The 27,028-nt window shown below is 38.8% G+C and overlaps 1 protein-coding gene across 1 annotated transcript in view; it reads left to right on the top strand.

Moving 5' to 3' along the window:
- Positions 1–27,028, top strand: part of ADD1 (adducin 1) — a 648,507-nt gene that overhangs the window by 600,556 nt on the left and 20,923 nt on the right. The window contains exon 19 of the mRNA XM_053700307.1: positions 2,651–2,740. Within this exon, the coding sequence (XP_053556282.1) occupies positions 2,651–2,740 (90 nt within the window). The remainder of the gene's footprint in view (positions 1–2,650; positions 2,741–27,028) is intronic.

Below are 27,028 nucleotides of genomic sequence, written 5' to 3'. Positions count from 1 at the left end.
TTTGAGACCTCTGCAGCTTTGCATGCTGAATCAATGGTGCAGGGATTATACTCGGATATCACAATTGATATGCTTTAATCCCAACACTCAATTCTCTCTGACTTGGTGGTTAAACCATCACCTTATTGTTTAAGGGGCCTCCTTTGTTCGTCCTTCCTGGACTGTTATTTCAACAGATGCAAGTCTCACAGGTTGGGGAGCTGTCTGGGGGTCTCTGACAGCACAAGGGGTTTGGAATCCTCAAGAGGCGAGGTTACCAATCAATATTTTAGAACTCCGTGCTATTTTCAGGGCTCTTCAGACTTGGCCTCTACTAAAGAGAGAATCATTCATTCATTTTCAGACCAGCAATATCACAACTGTGGCATATGTCAATCATCAGGGTGGAACTCGCAGTCCTTTAGCGATTAAAGAAGTATCTTGAATACTTTCTTGGGCAGAATTCAACTCCTGTCTGATTTCTGCAATACATATCCCGGGTGTAGACAATTGGGAAGCAGATTATCTCAGCCGTCAGACTTTACATCCAGGGGAGTGGTCTCTCCATCCAGATGTATTTTGTCAGATTGTACAGATGTGGGGTCTTCCAAAAATATATCTCATGGCGTCCCATCTAAACAAGAAACTTCCCAGGTATCTTTCCAGGGATCCTCAGACGGAGATGGTAAATGCGTTAGCAGTTCCTTGGCCATACCAACCTGCTTACATCTTTCCGCCTCTAGTCCTTCTTCCAAGGGTGATCTCCAAGATCATAATGGAACAATCACATGTGTTTCTGATTGCACCAGCATGGCCTCACAGATTTTGGTTTGCGGATCTTATCCGGATGTCAAGTTGCGACCTTTGACCACTTCCTTTAAGACCAGACCTTCTGCCTCAAGGGCCGTTTTTCCATCAGGATCTCAAATCGCTAAATTTGATGGTATGGGAATTGAACGCTTAGTCATAGAGGTTTCCCTGACTCGGTGAGTAATACTATGCTACTGGCTTATAAGTCTGTTTCAAGGAAGATTTATTATCGGCTTTGGAAAGCCTATATTTCATGGTGTTCTTCTCATAAAATCTCTTGGTATTCTTTTAGAATTCCTAGAGTTTTACAGTTTCTCCAGGATGGTTTGGATAAAGGTTTGTCTGCAAGTATTTTGAAGGGACAAATCTCTGCTCTTTCTGTTTTATTTCATAGAAAGATTGCTAAACTTCCTGATATTCACTGTTTTGTTCAGGCTTTGGTTCGTATCAAGCCTGTTATTAAATCGATCTCTCCTCCTTGGAGTCTTAATTTGGTTTTAAAGGCTTTGCAGGCTCCTCCTTTTGAGCCTATGCATTCTTTGGATATTAAACTACTTTCTTGGAAAGTGTTGTTTCTTTTGGCTATCTCTTCTGCTAGAAGAGTTTCTGAATTGTCTGCTCTCTTGCGAGTCTCCTTTTCTGATTTTCCATCAGTATAAAGCTTTTTTGCGGACTTCATTTAAATTTCTTCCTAAGGTTGTGAATTCTAATTGTTGTTCCTTCTTTGTGTCCTAATCCTAAGAATGCTCTTGAACGATCTTTACATTCTTTAGATGTTGTAAGAGCGTTGAAATACTATATTGAAGCTACTAAGGATTTCAGAAAGACTTCTAGTCTATTTGTTGTGTTTTCTGGTTCCAGGAAAGGTCAGAAAGCCTCTGCCATTTCATTGGCATCTTGGTTAAAGCTTTTGATTCACAAGGCTTATTTAGTGGCGGGACAGTCTCCGCCTCAGAATTACAGCTCATTCTACTAGATTGGTCGCTAATTCTTGGGCTTTTAAGAATGAAGCTTTCAGTTGATCAGATTTGCAAAGCAGCAACTTGGTCTTCTTTGCATACATTTACAAAATTTTACCATTTTGATTTATTTGCTTCAGAAGCAGTCTTTGGTAGAAAAGTTATTCAGGCAGCTGGCTGTTTGATTCTTCTGCTTATGATTTAAGTTTTTTTCTTGAAATTTTTTAAGAAAGACTTATTATTCTGTTTCGATTTAATTTTCTCAGCGAAAATAGCTGTTATTTTATCCCTCCCTCTCTAGTGACTCTTCTGTGGTCTTCCACATCTTGGGTATTTCTATACCATACGCCACTAGCTCATGGACTCTTGCCAATTACATAAAACAAAACATAATTTATGTAAGAACTTACCTGATAAATTCATTTCTTTCATATTGGCAAGAGTCCATGAGGCCCACCCTTTTTATGGTGGTTATGATTTTTGTATAAAAGCACAATTATTTTTCTGGTTCCTCTTTTTGTATGCTTTTTTACTCCTTATTTTATCACCCCACTACTTGGCTATTCATTAAACTGAATTGTGGGTGTGGTGAGGGGTGTATTTTTATAGGCATTTTGAGGTTTGGGAAACTTTGCCCCTCCTGGTAGGATTGTATATCCCATACGTCACTAGCTCATGGACTCTTGCTAATATGAAAGAAATGAATTTATCAGGTAAGTTCTTACATAAATTATGTTTTTTTTTCTACTGTACTGGTGACATGGTACTTGTGAATCTGATACTGAAAAATACTGTAATCCATTTACTGAAATTATATATGAATATTTGCAAATTCTTAGTTTGAGTGACTTTTCATTATACAAAATATTTTAATATTTGTGATCTCTCATTAAATTGTACAGACCAATCAGAAGAGCATGCAGAACAAAAAGAAAATATCCTTGACCTTGCATTAACCCGCACGCCACCTAGCACACCAGTTAAACAAGAAGGTATGTTTTTGTTTAAATGTATTCTTTTACTTTTAATGGCTCCATGTACTAAGCAGTGAAGCTGCCTTTGAGCCCTTGAGAGGCAGGTTCACATGTGCGTGCCTGCTTCCCGCAATGTAAGCAGCAGTAGTCATCAGAGAGAAGGGGGCATTTGTTGCGAAGCCGTGTGGACAGGTTCTCCAGTTGAGAAACTTGTCCGCATGACCCTTAGTACATGGAGCCCTAAGACAATTTTAAGGTAAGCATATGTTAAAGGGACAGTCAAGTCCCAAAAAAACTTTCATGATTTAAAAAGGGAATGTAATTTTAAACAACTTTCCAGTTTACTTTTATCACCAATTTTGCTTTGTTCTCTTGGTATTCTTCGTTGAAAGCTAAACCTAGGAGGTTCATATGCTAATTTTTTAAACCTGTAAGACTGCCTCTAATCTGAATGCATTTTGATCACTAGAGGGCATTAGTTCATGTGTTTCATATAGATAACATTGAGCTCATGCACGTGAAGTTACCCTGGAGTGAGCACTGATTGGGTAAAATGCAAGTCTGTCAAAAGAACTGAAATAAGGGGGCAGTTTGCAGAAGCTTAGATACAAGGTAATCACAGAGATTAAAAGTGTATTTCTAAAACAGTGTTGGTTATGCAAAACTGGGGAATGGGTTATAAACAACAAAAAATCTGGTGTTGACTGTCCCTTTAAATATGAAATTAACACTAAACTGAATTTCTCTCGCACCTCTTAAAGGGACAGTCTACTTGAGAATTTGTATTGATTAAAAAGATGGATAATCCCTTTATTACCCATTCCCCAGTTTTTCATAACAAACACTTTTATATTAATACACTTTTTACCTCTGATTACCTTGTATATAAGCCTCTGCAGACTGCCCCCTTTTCTCAATTCTTTTCAGATTTGCATTTTAGCCAATCACTCAAAAATAATTCTGCAGGAGTGAGCATAATGTTATCTATATGACACATGAACTAGCAGTGTTTAACTGTGAAAACTCAAAATGCATTGAGATAAGTCGGTCTTCAAGGGCTTAGAAATAAGCATATGAGCCTACCTTGGTTTAGATTTCCACAAAGAATACTAAGAGAACAAAGCAAATTTGATGAACATAAATTCGAAGGTTGTTTAAAACTGTATGCCCTATCAGAATCATGGACATTTAATTTTCACTTGACTGTCCCTTTAATAGCGTATGTCGGTTGTCCATAACTATAGAGCATATGACTTGTTTCATTTTGGAAAGGTGGGATTGATACAAAGTAATACATCTCTTGACTCCTTCCTATCACCATCCAATCAATTGTACCCTTATTTGATTACTTCTTGTTTAATGACCTTTATCAATAACAATCAAACATTGATGAAACTGTTAGTATGATGGCTTGGTGGTTCTGCTACTAGCTAACACTTTATTTTTATTATTATTATTGCATTTCCTTTGCGATAGAATACCAGTAAATGTGTGTGACCTGTCTTTATCTTTTACATGCTGTTCATCATCATACTTGTCAAAGTAGTGAAGATTTTTGATTTCCAAACAGTTTCATCCATGGAATCCCCAAAGTTTCTTAGTACAAATCAGTGTCCCCTACTCCTTATCTTCAAATATACTTTTGCCAGTTAAAAAGCAATACAAAAAACACTATTACCACATAAGTTACATTTTTTTCTATATATTTAGATAAATGTATTCAAAATGTATTCAAAACATTAATTAAATGGAGTTCATATTATTTACACCAGGAATAGCCAATTGGAAGTCTCAGAAGAGCCTGTGGCCCTCTGTACTGTAATTTGCAGGTTCGGTGAAAAAGCAGAACTAAGAATGCTTGCTATAGTTTTGTGGTCCCAGGAATTACAGTGTGTGCTTTGGGGGGTGGCCAGAACTCAAAATATACATCTAGAAGGGGGGTCAACAGGCAGAGTACCCTGCAACCTTACCTGAATTTGGCCTGTTGCTGCTGGGTAATTTTAGAAAATATATTCCTTTTTTTTTTTTTATAATCTTAAATGTATATGTGGCCCCTATGTGTTAGGAAGCTGGCTATCACTGCTTTTCAGCATTGTGTTTTTTTATTTCCAAAATACTTTTTACTTGAGTTTACATTATCTACCACTATACACAGGTACCCAAACCTGTTGATGATACCTAGGTATCCAACTGTAGGGGGCGCTATTCACATATATTAGTTAGTTAACAACATTTGATGTGCAACAAAACAATAATAAATCTCAAACCATACACTTAGTGGAAATAACTTAGCTGGATTCTTTGCCTCAGTTATGTAACATGTACTGATACTCAATATAGTCCTGAAATCTTTAAGAAATTCTTTTGGTAAAGTCCAGGTATGGTTGGTAGAATCATATTCACACTTGATAGAAGGCTTGATGGGCAGCTCCTCTTATAACAAACAAAGCAACCAAACATCTGTGGAAATTAATCACAAAGAAAAGAGGGCGCCTCCTAGTGCAATATTGCAAGATAATAAACAAAAAATAGAATTTGTGCAAGAAAAATACTCACAAGATAAGCAGCACCTATGTGCTGATTGGGGCAGGCTGGGGAATCACAGTGACCCAGCTACACTGATCCAGCGATTGGATGATGGAACTTCAATGGAAACAAATGTAGAATCTGAACAAGAAATCAAAAAAGAGATGGGGGAGCACCTTCTAGTGCAATAATGTAATATAAATGGCACAAATGGACAAACTTGAAGATTGTATACTCACAAAGGGAGCAGCACCTATGTGCTGATTGAGGCAGGCTGGGGAATCACAGTGACCCAGCTACACTGATCCTGCAGCAGGATGATGGTTACCAATATCTCCAAATAAACAATCAGGCTTAGACTTCCATAAAAATAACAATTTATTTAAAAATTTAGGGGATGTGAATTGACAACACCCCAATATAAAAACAATTGTTTAAAAACAGTTGCAACTAGTTTCTCAGCTACAAAGGCTGTTTCCTCAGGCTACTGTTGCTATTGCCATTTGTGCCATTTGTCCATTTGTGTACAAAAGTTGTGTGTGTGTTTTCTGTCATATGATAATGTTCCATAGGGCTCCATAACATGTGGGATATAACTCTCACCACTAGGAGGAGGCCAAGAACCCACGCAAGCTTAAATCCCTCCCATCTCTCTTCAGTTTTGTTCTTGACCTCTCGGGAGTAGGTTGAGAACTGAGGTGTTAAAGTTACTTGCTTTTGGATTCATATATGGGAGCTCATATGAATGTGAGGCCCTTTATCCCTGGGACATATCATTCAGAAAGAAGACGGAAGAGATTTCCAGCATCCAGTGATACAGGGACATAGAAATACACTGTTATGTGCAAAGCATCTCCCTAGGAATTTAAGCCATAACTCCCAGGTGTTCAAAGAGACATTTCCCTTATCCTACCCCTTTGGGATAATGGTATTCCCTCTAAAATCCTCTGCTGTACTTGTACAAACACTGGATGGGGCTCTCTACTGGATATTGCTGGAGTTTGATGCCTGGTAAGCCGGTGGAGTGGAGCTACTTCATGTAAACCACAGACACAGCCCACAGGCTATTAGAAGGTACTCTCACACAGGTTACAGCATAACTAGGAGACTTAGCCTACTCTACTACTGACCCAATTTTTTCCTGATTTCAGGTGCATGGCTGCCCTATCTCAATTAGGAGGACATACACAGGACACTAACACCCTTTTGGCAGCACTGGGACCCTTTTTCTAGCTTTTATAAAAATAGGGGTATGGCCCTTTAAGAAAAGTGCTGATTTGATCTGTGCAGTCAGCAGCTCCCTCAAGCAACATGTGGTTTGGCTCTGAAGCACACAGGGAATGTTTGGGGGGGTATATTCTTACAGTTTTTGGTAAACTTTCTTTTACAAAGATATGACGAGTCCACGGATTTCATCCTTACTTGTGGGATATTAACCTCCTGCTAACAGGAAGTGGCAAAGAGCACCACAGCAGAGCTGTATATATATATATATAGCCCCTCCCTTCCACCCTCAGTCATTCTCTTTGCCTGTGTTATACTAGGAAGAGGTGAAGTTTTTTTATTTTCAAATGGTAGAAGAAGTTTTCTGCCCTGAGGTTGATGATCTTAGCAGACGTAACTAAGATCCACATTGGTTCCCACAGGTTGCTGAAAGTAGTGTAAGAAATCTTCAGAGTGGAGAACAGCTGCATGTTATATAAGCATTGAGGTATGTTCAGTCTTTTTTTCTGAGGAGACCTGTTATATCAGAATGGCTGACATTTTTCTTTGCTATAAAATCGGTTAAAGTGGACCTGGTTTTAAAGGAAAAAGGTGTTACTTTAAATCCTTTATTTTTAACGTTTTGTGTGACATATTGGGTGTTTGTTATTGACACTGGGAGAGGCAGCTCATTATTTTATTTTTATTAAGGGCTGCAGCATTATGAGTTTGTGCAGCATTATGAGTTTGTTTTTTTGGGACCGCTTGGTTTTTTGTTCTAACCTCTTCCTATGCAGTATTTTGGATTTGTTTGTGGATTGCCCTTAATGGGCGGGGCCTATTTTTCGCTTGCTCCGACGCGCAGTACATTTTGGCTCATTGGGAATCAGGCATGAGCTCCGGTTAGGCCTAAACTTTTGCTCTGATGACCGGATCGTGGTAGAGTCGTTTTCAAGTACTTCAAGGGCAGGGGTAATTTTTTTGAATAAATTGTATTTTTTCACTATAAATGTCCTGATAAGGTTATTTTTTGCCTATTGCTCTTAGGTGCAATAATTTTTGGGCACATTAAATATGTGTTGCTAATCAGATTTAGTTATTTAGCTTTTTTAGCAGTTTTGGAAAAATTGTATGCTTTTTTATTTTTTAAAGGCGCAGTACATTTTTTTTGAAAAATTGTTCAAAGTGAAGATATTGTTAGTCTATTCAACATGTCTGACATTGAGGATACTAATTGTTCTATGTGTTTAGAGGCCATTGTGGAACCCCCACTTACATTGTGTACCTCTTGTACTGAAAGGGCTTAACAATGTAAGAAGCATATTTTAAGTAATAAAAGTATGCCTAAGGATGATTCTCATTCTGAAGGGAATCAGGATATGCCATCTAATTCTCCCCAAGTGTCACAACCTTCAACACCCACACAAGCAACTCCTAGTACTTCTAGTGCGTCTAATGCTTTTACTCTGCAGGAAATGGCTGCAGTTATGTCAACTACTCTTACAGAGGTATTATCCAAATTGCCAGTGTTACAGGGTAAACGCAGTAGGTCAGGTATTAATGTAAATACTGAATCCTCTGATGCTTTATTAGCTTTTTCCGATGTTCCCTCAGTGTTCTGATTTGGGGATTAGGGAATTGTTGTCTGAGGGTGAACTTTCAGACCCAGGAAATATTTTACCTCAGACAGATTCGGACGTTATGTCATTTAAATTTAAGCTTGAACACCTACGTCTGTTACTTAGGGAGGTTTTAGCGACTGGATGATTGTGAACCTATTATAATACCACCAGAGAAATTGTGTAAGATGGACAAATATTTAGAGGTACCTACTTACACTGATGTTTTTCTGGTTACTAAAAGAATTTCGGAAATTGTTAAAAAGGAATGGGATAGACCAGGCATACCGTTCTCTCCTACTTTTAAGAAAATGTTTCCCATATCTGACACCATTCGGGACTTATGGCAAACGGTCCCTAAGGTGGAGGGAGCTATATCTACTTTGGCTAAGCATACAACTATACCTATTGAGGATAGTTGTGCTTTCAAAGACCCTATGGATAAAAAAATTAGAGGGTCTTTTAAAGAAATTATTTATTCATCAAGGTTTTCTTTTACAACCTACGGCTTCTGGTTAGAATAAAGGCTCTTAAGCTAGCTAATTTTATTACTGATGCTGCTTTTCAAATTGCTAAAATAGCAGCAAAAAATGCAGGTTTTGCCATTCTGGCACGTAGAGCGTTATGGCTCAAATCTTGGTCTGCTGATGTGTCATCAAAAGCTAAGCATTTGTCTATTCCTTTTAAAGGTAAGACCCTATTCGGGCCTGAATTGAAGGAGATCATTTCTGACATTACTGGAGGTAAAGGTCATACCCTACCTCAGGATAAGTCTGTTAAAATAAGGGGTAAACAGAATAATTTTCGTTCCTTTCGAAACTATAAAGAAGGACCCTCTGCTTCTTCTTCCTCCACAAAGCAGGAAGGGAATTTTGCTCAATCTAAGTCAGTCTGGAGACCTAACCAGACTTGGAATAAAGGTAAACAATTCAAGAAGCCCGCTGCTGCTTCCAAGACAGCATGAAGGGGTAACCCTCGATCCGGGACCGGATCTGGTAGGGGGCAGACTTTCTCTCTTTGCTCAGGCTTGGGCAAGAGATGTTAAGGACTCCTGGGCACTGGAAATAGTGACCCACGGGTATCAACTAGAATTCAAGGATTTTCCCCCAAGGGAGAGTTTTCATCTTTCACGATTATCTGTAGACCAGATAAAGAGAGAGGCGTTCTTACGCTATATAAAAGACCTCTATACTATGGGAGTAATTTGTCCTGTTCCAAAGCTGGGACAGGGGTTTTACTCAAATCTTTTTGTAGTTCCCAAAAAAGAAGGAACTTTCAGACCCATGTTAGATCTCAAGTGTCTAAACAAATTTCTCAGAGTCCCATTGTTCAAAATAAAGCCTATACAAACAATCTTACCAATGATTCAGGAGGGTCAATACATGACTACCGTGGACTTGAAGGATGCATACCTTCATATCCCTATTCACAAGGATCATCATCGGTTATTAAGGTTTGCCTTCCTGGACAAACACTATCAGTTCGTGGCTCTTCCTTTCGGTCTTGCCACGGCACCCAGAATTTTCACAAAAGTTCTAGGGTCTCTTTAAGCGGTTCTCAGACCGCGGGGCATAGCAGTAGCGCCTCATCTGGGCGACATTCTGATTCAGGCGTCAAATTATCAATTGACAAAATCTCACACGGACATAGTGTTGTCTTTCCTGAGATCTCACGGTTGAAAAGTGAACATAGAAAAGAGTTCATTAGTTCCACGGACAAGGGTTCGGACAACATCACGACTGGCATATATCAATCATCAGGGGGGAACAAAGAGTTCCTTAGCGATGATAGAAGTATCCAAGATAATCCGATGGGCAGAGACCCACTCTTGTTATCTGTCGGCAATCTACATCCCAGGAGTAGAAAATTGGGAAGCGGATTTTCTAAGACTTTTTATCCGGGGGAGTGGGAACTCCATCCGGAGGTATTTGCCTCACTGATTTTCAGATGGGGCAGACCAGAGTTGGATCTAATGGCGTCTCGACAGAATGCCAAGCTCCCGAGATACGGATCCAGGTCAAGGGATCCACAGGCCGAACTGATAGATGCCCTGGCAGTGCCTTGGAAGCTCAGCCTAGCTTATGTGTTTCCACCATTTCCTCTCCTTCCACGCGTGATTGCTCGAATCAAACAGGAGAGAGCTTCAGTAATCCTGATAGCGCCTGCGTGGCCGCGCAGGACTTGGTATGTGGATCTAGTGGACATGTCCTCTCTGCCACAGTGGAAACTTAATTTAAGACAGGACCTTCTTATTCAAGGTCCTTTCCAACATCCAAATCTAATTTCTCTGCAGCTGACTGCGTGGAGATTGAACACTTGATTTTATTGAAGCGAGGATTCTCTGATTCAGTCATTGATACTTTGATACAGGCTCGAAAGCCTGTCACTAGAAAAATCTATCATAAGATATGGAGTAAATATCTTTATTGGTGTGAATCCAAGGGTTACTCATGGAGTAAAACTAAGATTTCTAGGATTCTGTATCTTCTCCAAGAAGGTTTGGAGAAAGGGTTATCAGCAAGTTCTTTAAAGGGACAGATTTCTGCTTTGTCAATTTTGCTTCACAAACGTTTGGCAAATGTGCCTTATGTTCAGTCTTTTTGTCAGGCTTTAACTAGAATTAAGCCTGTATTTAGACCTATTACTCCTCCCTGGAGTTTGAATTTAGTTCTTCGAGTTCTTCAGGGGGTTCCGTTTGAACCCATGCATTCCATAGATATTAAATTGTTATCTTGGAAACTTCTGTTTTTAGTTGCTATTTCTTCTGCTCGAAGAGTTTCTGAGCTTTCAGCATTACAATGTGATTCACCTTATCTTATATTTCATTCTGATAAGGTGGTTTTACGTACCAAACCTGGATTTCTTCCTAAGGTTGTTTCAAATAAGAACATTAATCAATAAATTGTTGTTCCTTCATTGTGTCCTAATCCTTCTTCCAAGAAGGAGCGTCTGTTACATAATCTGGACGTGGTCCGTGCCTTAAAGTTTTACTTACAGGCAACCAATGATTTCCGTCAATCATCTTCATTATTCATTGTTTATTCTGGAAAGTGTAGGGGTCAGAAAGCTACAGCTACCTCTTTCTTTTTGGCTGAGATGTATCATCTGCCTGGCATATGAGACTGCTGGACAGCAGCCTCCTGAAAGAATTACAGCTCATTCTACTAGGGCTGTGGCTTCCACATGGGCTTTTAAAAACGATGCTTCTGTTGAACAGATTTGTAAGGCTGCGACTTGGTCGTCCCTTCATACTTTTCCAAATTTTACAAATTTGATACTTTTGCTTCTTCTGAGGCTATTTTTGGGGGAAAAGGTTCTTCAAGCAGTGGTGCCTTCTGTTTAGGTTCCTGTCTTGTCCCTCCCTTTCATCCGTGTCCTTTTGCTTTGGTATTGGTATCTCACAAGTAAGGATGAAATCCGTGGACTCGTCATATCTTTGTAAAAGAAAAGTAAATTTATGCTTACCTGATAAATTAATTTCTTTTACGATATGACGAGTCCACGGCCCACCCTGTTCGTTTTAAGACAGATTTATTTATTTTTGGTATACTTCAGTTACCTCTGCACCTTTTAGCCTTTGCTTTTCTCTTCCTATACCTTCGGCCAAATGACTGAGGGTGGAGGGGAAGGGAGGGGCTATATATACAGCTCTGCTGTGGTGCTCTTTGCCACTTCCTGTTAGCAGGAGGTTAATATCCCACAAGTAAGGATGAAATCCGTGGACTCGTCATATCGTAAAATAAATTAATTTATCAGGTAAGCATAAATTTACTTTTTTTGTGGAATTAGGTCTCTAAAGCGCTGGGAGCGTTCCAGGCGGTAGCCCTGCCCCTTAGCTTGGCGCTCGTTTTTTTCTCTCACTACAGTGGCTGCAGCTGCCTGGTTTTTTTGGGGAGGGGGGGGGGGTTCTTGAAAATTGTGTTAGAATCTGTGTCCCGACACTGGAGAGGGGTCAGTTACCCATGCTGTAGCTGTCAGGGCAATTTGTCAGTCTGTCACTTTCTAGGGCCTAGGTATTTCCTGACCCTTTATATAAATTGCAGGTGTCAGATGTGTTAATTGGCAAGTGTAGTGGGCTCTCTAACATTACTACTTAATAGTGTATGTGTGTTTGCTCATACTCTTCTATACTTAAGTATTTTTTTGAATACAATGGAACCCAGTGAATCTGTCCCCACTGAAACTATGCCAAACCCTTTGGAAGAGACTTCTGATAACTCTCCCTGTACATTTGTGTCTGTTTTGCAAAGTGGGCCAAGTCAATCAACTTTGTAATAGTTGTGTGCCTCAATTTTTGCATGCAAATCATCTGCATCCTCCTACTTCCTCCAAGGAACTCTGCCCTGTCCCCTGTGTATGTTACTCAGAGAGCTACTGACTTTACCCCTGAGTGTAAAGATAATTTACACCGGGCTATGGCAGAATATTTAGCAGCTATCCCCAAGCCAAGCAAGTCTGTGGATTTACCTCAATCTCTTGATGTGAACATGCATGCTCCTTCCCCGCAACTTTAAATTTCTGTCCTGCTTCAGAGATCTGACTCTGAGGGCTCAAATACATCCAGTTCAGATGGGGAAATGTCATCTGGTGAACAGGACCCTGCTCCTGTCTCTGACTTTGACAATGCTTTCAGATTTAAAGTGGAGCAAACTTGTAAATAAGTTAAAGGAACACTAAGTCAAAATAAACGTTTACAATTCAGATAGAGCATGCAGTTTTAAGACACTTTCTAATTTACTTCCATTATCAAATTTTGCACAGTCTTTTTATATTCACTTTCTGGGGAACAAGATCCTACTGAGTATGTGCACAAGCTTGCAGGGTATACATTTACTAGTCTTTGATTAGCTGATGTCTGTCACATGATACAGGGGACTGGAAAATGGGAGAAAAATAAATTTGTCAGAAAAAAATACTGCTTATTTGAAATTTAGAGTAAGTGCTATGGCATTGTCTTTTTAATTATGTACATGTTAAGTATGTAATAATACTGCATTGAGTGGTCCTTTAGAAGAGCTTTCAAAAACATTTAAAGATTCTAGAGGTATTTCAGATTCCAGATTTGCTTTTGGACTATGTAGCCAAGGAATGGAAAAAACTGGTATTCCATTTGGTCCTTCTTCCAGGTTTAAGAGGATGTGCCCAATAACAGAACGAGGAATTATGGAAAACCATAGGATCAAATGATAGACGACTTGGTGTGTCCATGGATCTTGCATCTAGCATACCTCCGTTTGCTCTACTTCCAAGAGTAATTGCTCTAATCAAACCTGAGTCAGCTTTGGTAATCTTGATTGCTCCAGTCTGGCCCCTCAGAACATGGTATTGCGGATCTAGTTCAAATATCATCTTCTCCTCCATGGCTTCTTTCTCTAAGAAGAGATGTATGGTCTCAGGGGCCTCTTTTTCCATCACTGTCCCAAATCTCTTAAGTTTGTGGGTGTGGAGGTTGAATTCCTAGTTTTAAAACATATAGAGGGGTGTCAGTTATTGACACTGATTCAAGCCAGAAAACCAGTTAACAAAAAAATGATCACAAAATTTGGAGGGCATTCTTTGAATGGTGCACCTCCAGAGGAATTTCTTGGTATTTCTTTAGGATTCCAAGAATTCTTCAGTTTTTACAAGATGACCATGGCAAGGGTTTGTCTGCTTGCTCCCTTAAGGGTCAAATTTCTGCTTTATCTGTTCTCTTTCACAGAAAGTTAGCTAAACTTCCTGACGTTCAGACGTTTGTTCAGGTGCTAGTAAGAATTAGGCCAGTTGTGAGACCTATTTCTCCGCCCTGGCATTTGAATTTAGTTATTTCTGTTCTGAAAGGCCCTCCTTTTGAACAGATACATTCCATTTATCAAATTTTTCTATCCTGGAAAATTCTTTTCTTGTTAGAAATTTCTTCCACTGGGAGAGTTTCAAAGTTATCAGCTTTATCTAGCGATTCTCCATTTTTAATTTTTCACAAACATAAAGCTGTACTTTGTTGTAAATATGATTTTCTTCCTAAGGTAGTTTCTTCGGAAAATATTAATCAAGAGATAGTTGTCCTATCTTTGTGTCCAGATCCTGCTAATTCTAAGGAACAACTTTTACATAACTTTGATGTAGTCAGAGCATTGAAGTTTTATCTTCCAGCTACTTATTCGTCCATTACTCTGGGATTAGTAAAGGGCAGAAGGCTACTACTGTAGTTTTGTCTTCTTGACTCAAACAGATCATTCACAAGTCTTACTTGGTTGCAGGAAAGTTGCCCCCTAAATGTATTACGGGTCATTCTACAAGATCTGTTGCTACTTCCTGGGCTTTCAAAAATGATGCATCTTTGGAACAGATTTGCAAACCTATAACATGATCTTCTCTGCATTCCTTTTCAAAGTTTTACCGCTTTGATGTTTTTGCTTTTTCACAAGCAGCTTTTGGCAGAATGTCTTTCAAGACGCAGTGTCTCACAAATGGGAACTTCCATAAAATTGCCCACCCATTCAATAACATTGGGTATTATTCCCATATGTTATGGAGCCCTATGGACGATCATCATCATACGAAAGAAAACAAAATGTATGCTTACCTGATAAATTATTTTCTTTAGGAATGATGATAGTTTATAGGCCCCGCCTGTTTTAAAAAAAAAATAAAAAAAAATTCAAGCGACAGTTCTAATTTGCACCTCTAAAGACCCTGCTTGTCTTTCATACCTAATTTGTTTCCTTTTCTCTGCTTAGCTATATGTTAAACTGAGGAGGGATGGGAGGTAGGAGGGATTTAAGCTTATGTGGGTTCTTGGCTTCCTCCTAGTGGCGGGAATTATATCCCACATGTTATGGAGCCCTATGGACTATTATCTTTCCAAAAGAAAATAATTTATCAGGTAAAAATACATTTTGTTTTCTAACTACTGTACTCTGGTGCTGGTTATGACATACATATTTGTGTGAAAGTGTTTTTACAGTAATATAAATAATCTTTTATTTACCCCATCTGTATATGAATCCTCAGCCTAAATCTTAGGAGTGCGTGTCGCATTTGTTGTTAGTTCAAGGATTTCCCTCTGTTACCCTTCACTTTCCTTACTCTTGGCTTGCATTTGAGGAAAGCACTGATAAATCAAAGGGAATTCAAGAGTTGTATTACTTTGGGGTGGATTATTTTCCAATTGAAATGTTTTACAGAATTAGTTCACTTTAATTTCAAATGGAATACAGCCTACCCCAATTATTTTTTTTAATTCTATCCTTCCAAATTGGGACAAAAAATGGATAATTGGCATGTGCAGTCACTTTAATTAAAGCGATTCATTGGTAAGTATTAAATTATCTGTATAGTTTATAATGTATGTTTAAACCGATTATGTTTTATAAGATTATAAGGAAGTGTGTGATTTTGACATTTTCACAACAGCACATTTATTAGTTTTGATTAAGCAGTTTCACGCATTTCTTGAAGATATACCCCACTGAAATGTCAAGTCTTGCACAATGTTTATTCTTGAGAACTGTAGACGCACCAAATTTAAAGGCTATCCCTGTGTGGCTCAGATACTTAGATTTTCTAGTTTTTTTTAGGTCTGCAGCCCTAAAGATTAATTGTTGATGTCTCAGCTCTATAAACACTTGTTTTCCTCCATGCCTCAATTTTACTGTTGTTTGAATGAATAAAGAAGAATGCGACCCCTCTGTCTATTACCCTCTAATGTTGCAAGGGTGATGTCATACAAAATTCACTAATTCCTGTCAACTTTAACTGGGCCGTACTGTGGACATATTACAGTCTGAGGTCATTTTACAGGCACGCACAAAATTGATGAATAGGCAAGGATGTGTGTAAGGACATTTCCCTGTATTGTCTTTTGCCTATTGCTAAAACATTCTGCAAAATTAGCTTTTTGTATCCAACTTATTTGCTTTAGGCCCATAATTGCTAGGTTGTCCTTAACTTGAATTGCAAGTTGTATGTTCCATGATATAAATGAGGTTTAGGAAGAAGGGTCTCGTCATGTTCTACCTGTAATCCTAGCGTATATGAATGACTGACATCTTTCCCTGCTGGACTATGTTTATTAAGCTGCCCTTTGCTTTGTACACTGACTGAACTAGCAGAAAACGTGCTCATCTTGATTTATACACATTCAGCATTAATATTTATTGATGTGGGGATATGCCCAGTGCAGCCGCTCCCACATTTTAAAATAAATATCTTTCTATCTGAAAGAAAAGATTGCAGCAGCACAGGCACATGTCTATATAGTGATCACTGTTGTAACTCTTATATCTAAGGAGATAAAGATAAGAGGCGTCTGCAATATACAGTTTAACATATACAGGTTTTTTTCTATGAAACATCAGATTAGTTTACCAGTGAACTTGTTTCAGAAAAATTTTCTTAATGCTTTTTGGATGTGGAAAAAAATAGTTCCCCATTATTTCCTATGAGGAATGGCTTCACAGCATCATAGGAGAACAAATAAGCACACAGGTACCCAGAGCAGTAAACAAGCTTCAAAACAGGTAGGGCAGAAGAGGAGCCACATGGTGGAATACAACAGTCACAACAAGATATCATGATAGGCCTAACCTTGTGGACAAGAGGACACGGCATCAGACTGTTTTCTAAAAAAAAGTCACAGACACAACAATGTGTTTGTGTCCCTTAGCACTGTTGGTTAAAGGGACACACATTGTAGTTACAAGTCATTTATGATGTCTTGCAGTAGAATAACATTTCAGCCAAGTCTAAGCATCTTGTTTGCTGGAATTGTTTTTAAATAACTAAACTGTACCCACCACATGCCTCATTTGGAAGAGCCAATCGGCTGGATTCTGCAGCTGACTAGGCTAGCTAGCCAAGGTCAGCTTGTTATTATAAAGTGCATTGTTTTGCAGTTTTTCTCTTTTAAAGCCAATAAGTTAATTGCATGTTGCAGGGTTAGCCGTGAGAAGTCTGCAGGCTGCTCTTTTAGTTCTGAGACTTTGAGAAGCTGCAATTTTCATAGCTATATGAAGAGGCCAAAATAATGAAAGTAGATTGTAGATGTTTTACTATGCATAACTAAACCTTTTACATTAAAATATCAAGGTGTTTACTGTCCCTTTAAGATTAAATGAGACAGAGTGTTGCCCTCTGATTTTAGAATTTATCAGTGTTTGAAGCCTGGTTAAATATTTTAGCAGTCTTCCATGTTTAAAGGGACATTAATTTGTGATTTTACTGTACTGAGACATATTTGTAAAGGCATTCCTCGGATTCAAAGAATGTGCCAGCAATGTTGGGGCAGCTATTAAATTTGATGGTGATTGTTCCTTTACAGGCTAATAACTAGCTAGAACTGCTTAATCAAAAGTAATAAATGTGCTGTCACTTGAATTAAACTTGTGTATATAAATGTGAGTTATATATACTAGTTCAAATTGTTGTAATTTCTTGGTTTGTCTATTCTCAAAAGTAAGACTGTTGACTGTAAAACATTACTTTTAAAAAGTTAAAGTGATAGTAAACTTTACAAGTTTTAAAGTCAGGTTTGGAATCAAAGCAATATTTTAGATGGACTTTAAGTGATCACTTCTTTTGTAGATGCGCTGTAACTTACTTTTTAATCTAGCCGTGCCATTCCAAACACCCACACTCCGGCCACCCACATCAAAACTAATTTTTCTTTTGTTCGCTAACGGTTTGAAGTGTTCTCCAATCAGTGCTCTAGCCCACTTTTTTTTTTTAGCTAGAATTCAGATTAGAGATCAGTTGAAACAGCTCACCATAAAAAGAGTTTTTAAGTGGTCGACTGGAACGCGGGGCATTATTTAGAATGGCACAGCTAAAATTAAAAAAAAGTTACAGTGCATCTTCATTAGAAGTGATGAACTAAAAGTCCCTGTAAAATATCGCTTAGATTCTGGACCCGATTTTAAAACCTATAAAGTTTACAATTGCTTAAAATATTTGTTTATATACACACATAAATGATAAAACTGGATTTATAAACTTAATATTGTAAAATTACAATTGTTGTAATTTTTCCTTATAACCTTCGGGTTTTGGCGTTTTTTTTTTTTTTTTTTATATATATATACAGAAAGATAATTTAACTATTGGCTAAGATATTTTTCAAGTCAATCTGGTCTATTCCAGTCCATTAGAATTTGCCATTTGGAAACATTAATTTCCACCAAAGTCATTTTTGGCTTTATTTTATTTGTAATTACAACCCATTAGAAAAGAAGCCCAGCTGTTTGGGTGAAATTGCCCATATTTTGAATGTCAAATTTCCCCATCTGTAATTCCTGTTCAGGTTAGGTAAACATGTAATAACTTGGTAGAAATTAGGTTTTCACATGTGAAAGTTAAAATAAAACGGCCAATGCAAAAGTAAAACACATTGATTGATTTAATACTGGGTTGAATATGAACAAATAACACTTTTCCCATAATCGTGTGTAATTTGATTACAGTTTGTGAGGGTTCTGAATGCAAAGTGCAGAATCATTTCAATGCCAAGTTTTCTTATGCGCTGGAATAGCTTTGAATTTGAAAATAATTAGAAAGTCTGTGCTGTATTGGAATAGACCCAATAGTGTTAGTCCTCAAAATATTTGTAGGGTCATCGTCATTCTACATTAGTAAAGTATATTCTTGTCAAAGAGTCTGCTTTTTTTAAACATACAACCTTAAAATTAGTATTTGGTACAGCTTAGGAGTAAATGTACACATTCTGTGATATCTTTGTAGAAACCAAAGATAAGTCCTAAAGAAAATATAAATGGCTTCAAACTCCAGAAAAAAAAATCTTTAATAGAAATATGGGGTATCTTCTACTGTCTAAAATGACCTTTTTAAAAAAGCTTCCTGTGCTGTGGGCACCATTTGTATGTTGTCACCCTCATTTTGAGCTCATCTGGCTGTGAGATTCCTTTCTTTTCCTGCCTGTCTTTATCATTTTGAGTGGCATGAGCCATTCATTTGACTTTTAACACAACAGCTTCAATGAATACATCCGTTTTTGTTTTTTCTACTTGTGCTTTTTTCTTCTTGTGGCTGCCTATCACACAGGAGATGGATATGCTAAAGAGTACCTGTTGCCATAGTAAGTATCATCTCATTCTCTAAAATTTTCAACATACTTTTTTTTCCCCAATTCCTTGTGTATTTTGCTTCATTTTATCACATTTCTATTTGTTACAATACTAACTAAGCTAATTTATTTTAATGTTGCTAAAAAATCGTTATTTAAAAACTGTTATATAGATAAGCTTGTGGGAAAACAGCACCTGAAATGCTACATTCTAGCAATCAAGTTTAAATTGGTGAAATAGCATAACATTCAGATAATAAATAAGAAACCATATTAAACCAAATGTTACTGTTAAAGGGACAGTTTACTCAAAATTTTTCTCCCCTTTAATTTGTTTCCAATGATCCACTTTACCTGCTGGAGTGTATTAAATTGTTTACAAGTAGCTCCTTTACCCTTATATTGGCATTTGAAATTGTTAATTTAGGATGTGGTATCCCCACCTATTCTGATAGTTTGTGGCCGCGCGTACCAGCTATAGATAATCTTTGTAAACACAGCCAGCAGAAGAAATTACACTCCCAGTGTGATAAAGCAGAGATAAGGTAATAAAATGTTGATTTTCCATTGTTCTCTCAAAGTATTGGTGATTGTTTTAAGGACAGATATAAGATAAAGCAGGTATATGTGCACAATGTGATGCAGTAATGAGATCTGATTATACCTACAAGCTCAACCTATTTTATTAGGTTGTCGCTTCAAAACACAAAATCAGAGCTTTATTATACACAAATAAGCCTTAAAAAGCTAATTTTCATACATTTTTTACTCTGCAGTTGGTAAAAAAAGCAATTGTAAACACATTAAGGGAAAAACTATTTTACAGTATACTGTCCCTTTAATGTAAAAGCAGTATTTTTGTTAAATATTTCCAGAAGATCTATTCTGTTCGGTCTACATAAAGTACAACTGTTGTAATGATTTATTTCTTTAGTGTAATGTATTTTTTTAACTGTTAGTAATTGGTATTTTTGCAGTTACTACAGAGCTTTAATTTTATAAACATGTTCCTGCCTCTTATAAATGAATATCATAACAGAACTATATATAACAATCAATAACTTTCAAAATATGTCACCGAGAATTTTTCTTTTTTTTTTTTTTAAGAATATTGTTGTGTATATTTTTATAATGGCCGAATTGGATTGAAAATGAATTCTAAGTACCTATGTTGATCCCTAATAGTGCTGTCACATAAAGAGACATCAAACTCTAAATGTAATGTTTAATTATTTATTGTAAAACAACTTTGCGGTGTAATTTTTAAATTTTTTTAGGTGGTGATAGTCTTTTATCAAATGGTGAGAGTTGTCGTCATGCATGGGAATCCCATTCTTACCACTAGGAGGAGGACACCCCAACATATAACAGAGCTTTAAATCACTTTAACCCTGATTTCTCAGTCATTTATTTTGCCTCATTGATGGATTGATGTGAATTCCATTTCCTCCTCACAGTGCCTACAAAGGACAGAGGGGTGTAAACAAGGGGTTTTCTTTCATAAAGTGGTGAGATTCCATGAGTTCATTACATCTGGGATTCAACTCCTAGCAACTTGGAGGCAAAGAGTCCCAAAAATTCCCAAGAGTATTCTATCCCTCCCCCACCTCACTGATTAGCCAGTCTAATATTTGCCTCACATGAGGAAGGTGAAGAATTGAGGTGCTCTTGATTCTTCAGAGAGCTGCTACAAAAAGACAGAAGGAAAGATTGAGGTATAGGGTGGTGATACAATTACTCCCGGTGATGGAGTTAGTCACAAGCCTGCCACAGGTGTCACAAGGACAGGTCCCTTAGCTTCCTACTGTTGGGTCGTCAAAATACTCCTTAGTTATCCTCTGCTGTGATGTTCACAGCACTGGATATGCTCTCTACTGGATGTAGTTTTTCCTTCAGGGGATAAGATCAGTAGCGTGAGTGCAGTTCAGGTAAGTACAATTTTCACTTTACAATCACATAACCTACCGGCTATTAGCAGATACAATTAAATCACAGTACATCATAGCCAGGGGACAAATGTATTAGACAGATTTACATCATGCATATACATTAGTCTGTGTGACTTTTGTAATTATGTTTGTGAGAGTTGGGAACTTCATGTTGATTACAGTTCAATTTTGTAGGGGGTTTTGTACACAATTGGTTTGTTTTTGTTGTTTTTTTTTGTTTGTTTGTTTTTTAACCTTAAAGGGCCATTATACACTCATTTTTTCTTTGCATAAATGTTTTGTAGATGACCTATTTATAAAGCCCATAAAGTTTGTTTTTTAAAAAAATGTATAATTTTGCTTATTTTTAAATAACATTGCTCTGATTTTCAGACTCCTAACCGAGCCCCAAAGTTTTATTTGAATACCGTCAGCTACCTTCTCCAGCTTGCTCCTGTTTGTGTAAAGGGTCTTTTCATATGCAAAAGAAGGGGGAGGGGGGAGTGTCTTATTTTCCACTTGAAGCGGGCTTTCCAACTACCTTTTAAACAGAGCTAAACTGAAAGCTTCTAAGTACGTTTTTAAACCATTTTATACTGGATTTTTATATCGGTATCTGTGCATCTTATTCTTTATAGTAGTGTCTATTACATGCAGTTATATGAAAATGAATGTATACTGTCCCTTTAAAGGAACATGAAACCCATTTTTTTTTTATTTTATGATGCAGATAGAGAGTACAAATTTAAACAACTTTTCAATTTACTTCTATCATCTAATTTGCATCATCCTCCTATTCCTTACGGATTTGGCTGTCTGCTGCTTATTTGCTGGTGGACGAATGTTGAACATATTCATTCTCTTTTAAATGAGGCTTAAATTACTTAGGGGTTAAAGATGATAAGTCTTGTAATCGTTTAAATTCAGTTTTTAAGACTGTTGTTAATCTCCCTGTGGTTTTCCGTATTCCTGATGCTGTATCTGACATGATTTCTAGGGAATGGTCTAAGCCAGGTAATTTGTTTACCCCTTCTGCAAGGTTGAAATAGTTACGTCACTTACCTGCTAATATTGGTTGATGGGGCTATTTCAACTCTGGCTAAACGTACTACTATTCCTTTGGAGGAAAGTACTTCTTTTAAAGACCCTTTAAATAGAAAATTAGTCTTTTCATTGAAGGGCAGGCTATATTCTCAGGTCAGCTATTTATATTGCTGATTTAGCTGCTACTTCTACTTATTGGTTGTTGAGTCTTTCAGAGCAGTATTTTGATGACTTTACTAGTACAAATCTTTTGGGTTTACTCGAGAGTGCCAATTCTTTTATTTGTGATGCTGTATTTGATATTATTTAGATTAATGGCAAAAGCATGTCTTTGGCAGTCCTTGCCAGGGGAGCCTTATACCTTAAATCCTGTTCTGCTTACATGGTGTCAAATTCCAGATTATCTCTTTCAGGTAAAGAAATTGCTTGGTTCTAATTTAGATTCTATAGTATCCACTGTCACTAGAGATAAAAGGGCTCGTCTTTCTCAGGACAGGAAGTCTAGAGGGAAATCTAAAACTTCTAATAGTTTTTGTTCCTTTTGTCAGAATAGGGAACCAAAGGTTGACTGCTCTGCTCAAAAGCAAGAAACCTCTGGTTCCGTCTGGAAACCAAGTGCTAACTGGAACAAGTCAAAGCAGGGTAGGAAATCTATCTCTACTACCAAAACTGCATGAAGGTGCGACCCCCAATCCAGAAAAATATATCCCTTCCACCTTGTGTTTGGTATGTTAGGGTTCAGCAATGTACCTTATGTGCTGAGTCTGTTTTTAAACGTAAACAGGTTTTTGCTGCTCTGCCTTCTTTTCAGAGTGTTCAAGGGTTTCTGCCTTAAGGTTGCTCCCATCAGGTTTCTTCTGAACTTTCGCAGGAAATTTAAAGGGAACCACAACACCTGCTTGACATGTTTTAAACTAACTTTTTTTAATTGTGCAAAATAAACTAACAAACTATTCTGTATGCAGTATTTTTATCTTACTGCATTCTGTTGTAGATAAAAGCTTTATCATTTAAACGTTGCTCTTCAGCCTTGTACCTGCAAAGTAAGCTGCCATATTGCAAAGTTGGTTCCACAACAGTGGGTCACGTGATGCACACGGCACCTTCTATTGCTAAAGTTGAGGAAGCAGATTAAGATCTGCAGTGTCTAAGAAGAACGGCTTCAGGCAGACAGGCACTGTTATGTTTAAAAATAGCACGAGCAGGGAAGTAATTGTGAGGGGGAGGAGAGGGAGGAAATAAAGCAAACACTCTGCATATAAAATTGTAAGGAGACATTTGCATTCATCTACATACTTACTCCGGAGACTTTCTTCCCTCTGTGCATTCCTCTCCTCCCCCTTCCTTCCCTGCGTGTGCTATTTATAAACATAACAGTGCCTGTCTGCCTGAAGCGTTCTTCTAAGACACTGCAGGGCTCAATCTGCTTCCTTTAGAAATAGAAGGTGCCGTGTGCATCACGTGACCCACTGTTGTGGAAGAACGTGCGTTCCAATATGGCAGCTTACTTTGCAAGTACAAGGCTGCAGAGCAATGTTTAAATGATAAAGCTTTTACCTACAAAATAATGCAGTAAGATTAAAACTGCATACAGAATTAGTCAGTATATTTTGCATAATTAGAAAAAGTTGGTTTAAAATATTTCAAGCAGGTGTTGTGGTTCCCTTTAAGGGATATATTCACTCTATTAATGAAATATTAACTGTTATGTCTCCAGCTGTTAAGCGCAATGATTTGAAAGTGATCTTTCTTTGGCCTTTAGCTCATCAGGGACTTCCCTTTTGAGCAGCCCCTCTAAGTTCCCCATTGATGATAGGGGTGTTTTTAAATCTTAGGATATTTTCAGCTTGCAGATTTTATGCACAGGCATGCTGCTACTGCTGTTCGGTGTGACAGCCTTTCAGAACTTGTTTCTGGGGAAACTATTGTGGAGGAGATTCAGAATTTATCGCCTGAGAACAGCAAATAGCTTTAATTTGTGATGAAGCTTTACTTTCTATTCCCTCTAGGGGTATTATCTTGTTTGGGCCAGGAAAGGATGCTATTATCGCCGCAGTTACTTGGTGTTAAATAGCTTTTCTTTCATGTAATTGCAAGAGTCCATGAGCTAGTTATGTATGGGATATACAATCCTACCAGGTGGGGCAAAGTTTCCCAAACCTCAAAATGCCTATAAATACACCCCTCACCACACCCACAATTCAGTTTTACAAACTTTGCCTCCTATGGAGGTGGTGAAGTAAGTTTGTGCTACGATTTCTACTTTGATAGGCGCTTCTCAGCATTTTGAAGCCCGATTCCTTTTGTAGTACAGTGAATGTCAGAGGGATGTGAAGGGAGTATCACCTTTTGAATGCAATGGTTTTCCTCACGGGAGATCTATTTCTTAGGTTCTCTGTTATCGGTCATGGAGATTCATCTCCTACCTCCCTTTTCAGATCGCTGATATACTCTCATATTCCAATACCTCTACTGATAACAGTTTCAGTACTGGTTTGGCTATCTGCTATATGTGGATGGGGTGTCTTTGGTAAGTACGTTTTCATTACTTAAGACACTCTCAGCTATGGTTTGGCACTTTATGTATTTTATAAAGTTCTAAATATATGTATTGTACTTATATTTGCCATGATTCAGGTTTTCAGTATATTTCGTTTTGCAGACTGTCATGTTTCATATCTGGGAAATGTTTTTTTTTTTTTAGGAAAAATGTATTTCTTACCTGGGGTGTAGTATTCTTCAAATTGACTATCTTTTAAATTCGCGGGCAGAATTAGGCTCGCGAGGGTGAAAAATAAAAAGTTTGTGTCATTCTTGGCGCGAAGTTACGTTCGTTGACGCAATTTCGTCATTTCCGGCATCTTAGTTGGCGCTGAGTCCTTCACAAGGTTGCGTCTTCTGTGACGCGAGTGTCATTTCTTGATGTTTTTGGCGGCAAAAAATATTTTTCTGTTTGTGCCGTGTGTCATTCTTTGTGCCAAATATTTTCATTATTTAAAACCCATTTGTTACAGTTGCCTCCAGGCTGGCTGGAAGTTGGACCGTAGAAAAGGATGCTCCTTGCGCTCACCAAAGGAGCAGCAGCACCGTAGACACTATAGACTACTGCGTAGCCACCATCAGTAATGCAGACTCTATGAACCACCGCTGCTGGGCTGGTATCTCGCCGTCTGCTCTGCGCCCTGGACCTACGACCAGGCTCCAGTAGGTGAACCTCTTCCTTCTGTAGCAATCCCTGTAGCTAAGGGAGTATGAAAAACATAGCAATCCCTGTAGTGATATAGCTGTCCCCTACAAACATGAGTCAAAGCTCAATTCCCTGCATATTCCTCTGCTGCTGGGGGACAGGACCAACTGTCTCTGCCCCCTGTAACTCAGCCTGCCGCTGGGGAATGGAGTCTGGGCTCCCAATTCCCTGCAATTCACTCTGCTGCTGGGGGACAGGACCAACTGTCTCTGCCCCCTGTAACTCAGCCTGCCGCTGGGGAATGGAGTCTGGGCTCCCAATTCCCTGCAATTCACTCTGCTGCTGGGGGACAGGAGCAACTGTCTCTGCCCCCTGTGCTGTAAGTGCAGAGACCACGGTCCCATCTGCACGGTTGTGGGGCTTACTGTCTCCCCCTGGTGCGTTAAGCTGCCGCTGGGGAGAGGGGGTAACAAGCTCCTCTCCCATACATACTTCCAGCCGCTGGGGAATGGAGTCTGGGCTCCCAATTCCCTGCATATTCCTCTGCTGCTGGGGGACAGGACCAACTGTCTCTGCCCCCTGTAACTCAGCCTGCCGCTGGGGAATGGAGTCTGGGCTCCCAATTCCCTGCAATTCACTCTGCTGCTGGGGACAGGACCAACTGTCTCTGCCCCCTGTAACTCATCCTGCCGCTGGAGAGCAGGTGTCCATACCCCCAAACTCCACAGTTGGCGCTCAAAGGCTCGTGCTGCTTCGTTCTCAGTAGCCAATTTTCGGATGATTTGACTGACTACCTCCTGCGCAGGGTCTGGACCATATCGGACTAGCCGCCTCTTTACCTCTGGAACGAAATCAGCGCCCTCATAGCGACGGATCAGGTTGAGGTGCTCTTCACAGGGTTCTGACCAGTGTCTTGTCAGCTCCATGCTGCTGTAGGTAGGGACGCTGCGCAGTGGCTAGCGTTGCCCTCAATAACTCTCCTACGATACCAGTGCTGCTGTGGTGCTGCTCCTTGCGCTAGGACGCTATCCCACCGCTGCCGCCAAATGTTACGGTTGCCTCCAGGCTGGCTGGAAGTTGCACCGTAGAAAAGGATGCTCCTAGCGCTCACCAAAGAATCATCAGCACCGTAGTCGGCAATCCCTGTAGTGATATAGCTGTCCCCTACAAACATGAGTCAAAGCTGCAAGTTAGAGGGTCAGAATAGGTCTGATGTGCTGGAACACACAGCCTGCTTTTTATTGAGGTTACATGCAAACAGGACACTCTCAGGGGGAGGCATAAAATCCCCCATCACAAATTTGATATTAGATAGAGAGACACTCCCTTTGACAGGCCACAACATTACTTCAGCAGATAACAAGTTACACACAATAAAACAATGCAGTCCACCTTATCACTAGCAGTCTGATTAGACAATGGTAAGGTTTATCACTAAACCTAATTAGAGCTGATCCCAGCAAACTTGTATTTAGAATTGAACAAAATGAACTCTTAATGGCACACAATGAAACTGAACCAAGTGGGAGAAAGCCAGGGACAAGTCATTTCACAGGTCTGGGGACATAGTCTTAAAGGGGCATTGTTCACCAAAGTCACAATATGTCCCCAGACGGTTCTTAAAGGGCCATACACACCCAATAAAAGTTAATATTCCCTCAGGGGCACAATCTTCCAGGGGCCATAGTCATGAGGAAGGAGGCTGGCAAATAGGCTTCTCCAAAATCCAGGGAAGCAGAG

Source organism: Bombina bombina, chromosome 2 (assembly GCF_027579735.1).
Source record: "Bombina bombina isolate aBomBom1 chromosome 2, aBomBom1.pri, whole genome shotgun sequence".
Lineage (NCBI taxonomy): Eukaryota > Metazoa > Chordata > Amphibia > Anura > Bombinatoridae > Bombina > Bombina bombina.
Note: the sequence above shows the minus strand (reverse complement) of the source record. Positions and strands in the feature narration are given on the sequence as shown.